Source organism: Episyrphus balteatus, chromosome 1 (genome assembly GCF_945859705.1).
Source record: "Episyrphus balteatus chromosome 1, idEpiBalt1.1, whole genome shotgun sequence".
NCBI lineage: Eukaryota > Metazoa > Arthropoda > Insecta > Diptera > Syrphidae > Episyrphus > Episyrphus balteatus.
Genome location: NC_079134.1, coordinates 29,169,684 through 29,177,715, shown reverse-complemented (window position 1 = coordinate 29,177,715; position 8,032 = coordinate 29,169,684). Strand labels below are relative to the sequence as shown.

General features: G+C 30.1%; 1 protein-coding gene across 1 annotated transcript; it reads right to left on the bottom strand.

The window, feature by feature from the left end:
- Nucleotides 1-562: 562 nt before the first annotated feature.
- On the bottom strand, nucleotides 563-7,278 carry LOC129911189 (phospholipase A1 VesT1.02-like). Its single transcript, XM_055988941.1, has 3 exons — nucleotides 7,269-7,278; nucleotides 1,403-1,682; nucleotides 563-1,335 (listed from the first exon to the last, which is right to left on the bottom strand). Exons 1-3 carry the CDS (start codon nucleotides 7,276-7,278, stop codon nucleotides 600-602), a joined length of 1,026 nt encoding a protein of 341 aa, XP_055844916.1. The 3' UTR covers nucleotides 563-599.
- Between the last annotated feature and the right edge of the window lie 754 nt (nucleotides 7,279-8,032).

The window sequence follows — 8,032 nt, the reverse complement described above, 5'->3', positions numbered from 1 at the left end:
TTTCAACTACAGATACCATAAAAATACCTTTTTAAGTTACGCATACGCCATAGTGAACAAAGGAATGCTTAATTACTTATAATTAGATTTTTTCTTGTGGCTTACAAAATTCATATATTTTTTTGGAATCAGGATTTGGTATCGGTTAAGTATTTTACCAAAAACTGATCTAGAGTTCTGCTTACGAAGAAAAGAAATTTAGAGGACTTCCCAAACTAAACGACATTCCTTTGAAACTTTCCAAGCATGTTAAATATCTTGGAGTTATTCTTAATTCCAAAATAATACCGACACACGGCAAACTGCCCGTGGAAACATTTTACTGATTTATAAAATACACTGAAAGGTCAAAAACATGCTTCAAACTTGGTGTATTAATTTTTTGTGGACTTTTGTGTTTTTGTTTGCAAAAAAAAAAGTAAACTGTCTTTAATCTTTTGTTTCGAGGTACAATTATTTGTGATTTAAGGATAAATATGTACAAATATTGTTTTTTTTGTAGAATTGTGCTAACTTGATTAAAATAAGACACTTTTTTTTATAGTAAATTGCATTGCTTTTAATTTTATTTTCACATTGTATCGACAAACATATTCATCTCATTTTCCTGGCAACCTTATACTATAAGGTGACTTTTTATCTACTGGCGAATAAAATGAACCATCCAATTTCTTATGATTATCCGGTTTATCGAAACCTGCCACAGATTTTTTCCCCTGATATTTGCAATCTTTATCTACAGCATTTTTCCAATCATCACATTTTACACCAAGGAATTCTTGTGTAATAGCTTCAGCATAATAAATATAAGCTCTAGAATGTGAACACGATCCACTTAAATCCAGTCCACATCCTGGTTGAGATTTACCACCATTTGGATAGAATGCCGAATGACCAATAGGCTTAAGAAATCCCAATAATTTTCCATTTGTATGAATAGATTCAACATAAACTGCATCTGTACTGCACAAACGTTCATCGCAATTTGTATATTTGTACAGAGGATATGCAGTATCCAAGCCGATAATGGTTTGAATTTGTTCTCCTTCAATCGTTTTGCCAGCAAATCCTGCCACATGAGCACCCAAACTATGACCGATAACTTTCAAATTCTTGGTTTTCATTTTTCCTTCATCGCGAAGGAATTCAATTAAATGCGCAACACGTTGACCGATTTCTGGGATTGCCCTGGTAGCAGAGAGATAATTGTAACGATCGGCCTTGTCACTCCAATCCACACAAATGACATTGTATTTTCCGGTATTCAAAAAGGCTTCAGTTAGAATTGTGTTCACTTCGGATTTATAAGTATTTAACCAGCCGTGGATAATTATTCTGAAAAAAGGGGAAAAAATGGTTTTAATAAGACGAAAAACCTCATGAAAAAATGCTTAAAACTTACCTAGTTTCATGTTTCTTGTTAAATCCAGCATTTTTCAAAGAGTCAAGGTCTCCAATAATTATTTTTTGGCCTTCATCGGGAGAATCCTGAGTGTACAAATAAAAATCCACTTTAGCTTCTTTAGACTTTTTCCTTGACATGAGTTCGGATCGTGCTTCCATCTGAGCTTCTTCCTCGGTAACCCATTTTAGTGATCCATCTTTTTGTGGAACAAACCATCCATCCTCAGGTCCATCATCTTCTAGGCTATCATCGACTTCGTTTATTGGAAGAGCAAAAACTGTTTTGCAAGAAAATTAAAATTCAGTAAAAAATTTCCATTTCATAAAAAAACCGAACTTTACCCAAAGTTAAACTCAAAAGTAAGACCAAAAACTTCTTCATCGCAAATTTTTTTTTTTAATAATGAGCTAATTTCTGTTAAGTACCTGATTTTATAATGTTTCTTCAACTATCTTGATATAAAAAAAGTTCTTTTAAAAAAATGATAGAATGTTGTCTTATCATTTTTTAATTTTCTACAAATTTTAATAAGGATTGTTTTGATTAGCAAATTAATAAAAAAGCACCAATATCTATAACGTAGATTGTTGTTTTTATAATAATTAAAAGAAAAAAAAAAAAACATTTGGATAATCTAAACAAGAGATTTCTTTTTGTTCTGATTTTGATCTTAACTCGTGTGTTAGCTACTTTTAATGAACTTTGGAAATACCGAAGCTATCACCTGATTCATGTTGAGGGATGGTTTGATAGAAAAGAGCTTTCCAATTAAAATTTCTAAGGAAATAAAGAAATTTCTTTCAAAGAGCTTCAACAACAAAAATTTTGTTCATTCTCTAACTCTTTTGAATTAATTTTTCTCTTTTTCATACTCTCTTAAAAATTTATCTACAATGGTTTTTTAAGAGATACAAAAACAAGAAATTTTTTCGATAAAAAAAGAGACACTTAAATTAGTGATGGTTCACATATCGTTAACTCTTAGTATATGAGAGTAACTGTAATAACTTATAGGGTTACCAGGTCTGAATTGCTAGGTGTGCTTTCCTTTCGAAGAGTCTAGCCTAGCCAAAAGCTTGTGAAATTTTGTAAATGGCGGCGTAGTTCAGGATGATAGCAAAATCCTGTGCTCCCATCGGGCGACCAACTAACTCCTACAGTTTTTAACCGATTGAGCTGAAATATTGTGTGGCGTTTGACAATACTAGTGAAGTACGTAGGATTTTTTTTTGAAATATTAAAATTTAGCGATTTTATGGTCTTTTATCCAACGAATTTTGTTTTTTTGGAATAAAATAACTTTTTTCAAACTAATGTCATTTCTGGAAAAATCAATATTTAAAAAAAAAAAAAACAAACGTTCTTCACTGAAGAATTGTTAAGCTCCACACAAAATTTCAGCCCAATCGGTTAAAAACTGTAGGAGTTAGTTGGTCGCCCGATGGGAGCACAGGATTTTGCTATCATCCTGAACTACTCCGCCATTTACAAAATTTTACATCATTAAAAATTTTCACATTAGCCTACTCTGTTACCTATCGATATACTTAAACAAACTAAACAAACTCAAAAAAAAAAAAAATAATGTTTCTCCTTTGTATCATACACTGATGAATACACTACAAAGTGTTATTACCCCTTAAGAAAGTTGCAAAAATGTTCTCTATGGTGTATACGTAATGTTTTCATATTTTTATAAAAAAATTTTTATGCATTTTCAATATTAAAATTCAACTAGAAATATATTTAATATAGAGTGCAGTATATGAGAGAACCGATAGTGTGTCTAACCAATTAAATATAGGTATTCTTGACTTGCTCAAAACTAAAAACCTCAAATAATGTAGGCAATGTAGGTAAAGGGCTAACTTTAACATCCATTTCCCCAGCCCGGACCTATCGCAAATTTAAAAAAAAAGTATGCCAAAGTTTTGTACAAGTTTTGTACAGTTTTGTACAACCAAAGCCGAGTTTTGTACAAGCTTACAACGAAAGTTATAGCCAATTGAAAGTACCGGGCTGGGGAAACGTTTCCCCAGCCCGGACATTTTTTAAAATTGTATCAAAATTTAAAAAAAAAAATTCTAAAATTATCTACGAGTTTTGTACAGTTTTGTACAACAAAAATCGAGTTTTGTACAAGCTTAGTTAAATAATTAGAGCTAATTTAAGTTTACACTGGGTACATACGTACCAAGCCAGCGTTATCCAAAACTTATAAAACTTAAATGCAAATTCCATCAAAGAGTTATGTACAGTATTGTACAGATAAAATGGTACATCTAATTTAATTGCTGATATCAATATTAATTAAATTGATTCGTTCTTAATTAATAACAAAAATCTACATTGTGTGTCCTTGAAAACTAATTAGAATATTACATACAGATTTCCCAAAAGTATACTACTAATTTTCACTCCTGAACTTATGAATAAACCTCCCAAAGGTATGCAACGCACTATTTCAAACCGGAAATATGTTACTTCCAAAGGTATGCAAGTTATTTAAAATTTTAAAGTTTTTTTTGTTTTGCATTTAATTCCCTTTATGAAGTAGGAAATAGCACTTGTAGTCGATACATAAATCAACTACCATTTTGCTTTTTTTTCAAATAAATAACGTCATGGCCTTTTTCACTACAGCCCAAATTTTAAATTAAATTGGTAGATTTGACATTCGAAATGACATATTTTGCGAAATATATGTATCAATAACAATTTTAATAGCCTGAGGAGTAAAATAAAATAAAAAAAAAAAAAAAACAAACAAACAAAACAACATCATAGTACAGGTAAAATAGTACATTAAATCAAGAAATAAAAAAAAATTGTTACACTCATGAAACTTGGCAAAAAGTTTGCTTTTGGGATAAGAACCAAGTACAAAAAAAGTCTATAAAAAATAGTTGGGTGGAAGGGTGTTTTTTCGCGGTCAAGAGGGAGGGGGTGAAGGTCAAAAATATACTGAAACAATTTTTTTGTCGAATATCATCATATGACACATGTTTTCAAGGTATTTTTTGATGCTGATTCTAATGACATAAAAATAAAGTTATAGCCGATTGAAAACAAGGGTGCTTGTTTTTTGACTTCAACAGGTAAAATATGTATAACCGAAACCCATGGGAAAAACATGCTACACTGATGAAATTCGGGATGAAGGTTTTAGATAAAGCAGGGACAAAGGATTCATAAAGTTCTTAAAATTGTTTTTGGTGAAAGGGTGTTTTTTTGATGGGTTAAATTGTGTGTGAGGAAGGTATCATAACAGCTGACTTAAATTTTATTAATTTTTAAAAATTTGTGTAAATGTTTTGGTTGGTATAAGAATTAAGAATCTAAAAAGTGTACAAAATTATCTTGAGTGAAAGGGTGTTTTTTTTTTAAGAAATGATGAAATTCGGAATTAGTACCACAAAAACTAGGAAAAAATTGTTACACCAATGAAATTTGGTAAAAATGTTTCATTTATAACAGCAACCAAGAACCCAAAAAATCCGCGATAAGTCCGATAAAATCAATGCTATAAATAGTTCCCTTACGACATTCATTCAATATGTTCTCTTTCCAATGGAAATTACGAATAATGTAAGTCTATACATTTTTTTTATGTGAAAGGGTGTTTTTTTTAGGAGTAAAGAAAATATTGGTATATTTGAAAATGTGTGTATTACTAGAGTATAATATTAGGGGTACCCTATTGAAATTTAGCGATTATGTTACTTTTAAGATAAGAAACAAGAATATAAAGTGTCTATAAAAATATCATGGTTATTAGGGTGTTTTTTTGAGTGAAAACAAAAATGATGGGTCACCCTAATGAAATTTGGTAAAAACATTGATTTTGGGATAGAAAGCAAGAATAAAGAGTTTTTATAAAAAATAATTTGCTGAAAGGGTGTTTTTTTTCGAAGAGACAGTAAAATCTGCATTTGGTCCCAAAAAGCCAATGATTCATTTTATTTATGGTTTTAATGACATATTAAACATTTGTAGATAAGTTCTTACACGTTTTACTCGTACCAAATTTCATTGGTGTAACAATTTTTTCCTATAGTTTTTGTGGTACTAATTCCGAATTTCATCATTTCTTAAAAAAAAACACCCTTTCACTCAAGATAATTTTGTACACTTTTTAGATTCTTAATTCTTATACCAACCAAAACATTTACACAAATTTTTAAAAATTAATAAAATTTAAGTCAGCTGTTATGATACCTTCCTCACACACAATTTAACCCATCAAAAAAACACCCTTTCACCAAAAACAATTTTAAGAACTTTATGAATCCTTTGTCCCTGCTTTATCTAAAACCTTCATCCCGAATTTCATCAGTGTAGCATGTTTTTCCCATGGGTTTCGGTTATACATATTTTACCTGTTGAAGTCAAAAAACAAGCACCCTTGTTTTCAATCGGCTATAACTTTATTTTTATGTCATTAGAATCAGCATCAAAAAATACCTTGAAAACATGTGTCATATGATGATATTCGACAAAAAAATTGTTTCAGTATATTTTTGACCTTCACCCCCTCCCTCTTGACCGCGAAAAAACACCCTTCCACCCAACTATTTTTTATAGACTTTTTTTGTACTTGGTTCTTATCCCAAAAGCAAACTTTTTGCCAAGTTTCATGAGTGTAACAATTTTTTTTTATTTCTTGATTTAATGTACTATTTTACCTGTACTATGATGTTGTTTTGTTTGTTTGTTTTTTTTTTTTTTTTTATTTTATTTTACTCCTCAGGCTATTAAAATTGTTATTGATACATATATTTCGCAAAATATGTCATTTCGAATGTCAAATCTACCAATTTAATTTAAAATTTGGGCTGTAGTGAAAAAGGCCATGACGTTATTTATTTGAAAAAAAAGCAAAATGGTAGTTGATTTATGTATCGACTACAAGTGCTATTTCCTACTTCATAAAGGGAATTAAATGCAAAACAAAAAAAACTTTAAAATTTTAAATAACTTGCATACCTTTGGAAGTAACATATTTCCGGTTTGAAATAGTGCGTTGCATACCTTTGGGAGGTTTATTCATAAGTTCAGGAGTGAAAATTAGTAGTATACTTTTGGGAAATCTGTATGTAATATTCTAATTAGTTTTCAAGGACACACAATGTAGATTTTTGTTATTAATTAAGAACGAATCAATTTAATTAATATTGATATCAGCAATTAAATTAGATGTACCATTTTATCTGTACAATACTGTACATAACTCTTTGATGGAATTTGCATTTAAGTTTTATAAGTTTTGGATAACGCTGGCTTGGTACGTATGTACCCAGTGTAAACTTAAATTAGCTCTAATTATTTAACTAAGCTTGTACAAAACTCGATTTTTGTTGTACAAAACTGTACAAAACTCGTAGATAATTTTAGAATTTTTTTTTTTAAATTTTGATACAATTTTAAAAAATGTCCGGGCTGAGGAAACGTTTCCCCAGCCCGGTACTTTCAATTGGCTATAACTTTCGTTGTAAGCTTGTACAAAACTCGGCTTTGGTTGTACAAAACTGTACAAAACTTGTACAAAACTTTGGCATACTTTTTTCTTTAAATTTGCGATAGGTCCGGGCTGGGGAAATGGACGTCTAACTTTAGGCTAGACAACCCATGTACAAAAAATTTTTGGCATTATTATTATTTATCAAGTTATAAAAAACATTTTTTTCTTATCTTATGAAAAGTTAAAAAATAAAATCAAAGCAAAAAGTTATTTTGCTCCATGAAGCAGCAAGGTCTAGTGACTAGCAACTCTCAAATTTAAAAAACTGATTTCATTTATGTAATTCTCTCATTGTATTTAATGAAGAACACGTGATTAAAGTTAAACTTCTCACTCACTTACAGAAATTCATTTTTATCAAAACGTTTTCGTATCGCTTGAACATGCATTTTAAAATTACCAATTTCACACAATAATAATGAAGCAGCTGGCTTAGATGTGCGTGTAGCCGCAGGGTTAGGACTAATGTCATTTTGAAATATTAGTCACAAAAGTAAATTTTTCCCCAGATCAAAACGCCAGAAATGAACTGTAACATCAAAAAGTGGGTCTCGCAGTTTCTTAAAATCGGTTTCTTCGATTTTGGAAAAAAAAAATCCAAAATGGACAAGTTCCATCTGTTGCTGAAAACAAGTTCTTTTTTTAATACATATTATTAACGGTACCTCCTAAAGAACCTTGTTTTTCTTTTTTGTCTCATTTCAAGGATTTTTTATAGGAAGGATATAAAAATGCCATCATATAACTGTGGCAACAAGGAATAACAACATAAGTCAACTTATGTCGAAATTGAGATTTTCACAAAATCTGATGCACAATAAGCGATTCTATCTACCATATTTTTTTCGTATTTTTATCTTAAGCGGTTTTTGAATTACAGGTAAAAGAAAAATGACATTAGCATTGACTTCTTATGGGAAGCCAAACTTTCAAAGCGCTCTCCTGAAAAGTTGTAAAAACTGACTTATGTTGTTTTTCCTTGTTGCCACAGTAAAACAGAATTAAAGTTTTAAAAATCAATTTTTTTTTATTTTTCAAAAATCGATTATACATAAACGGTATGTATGTATATTTCTTTTTTTTTTATATTGTTTTAGGACCTTGAT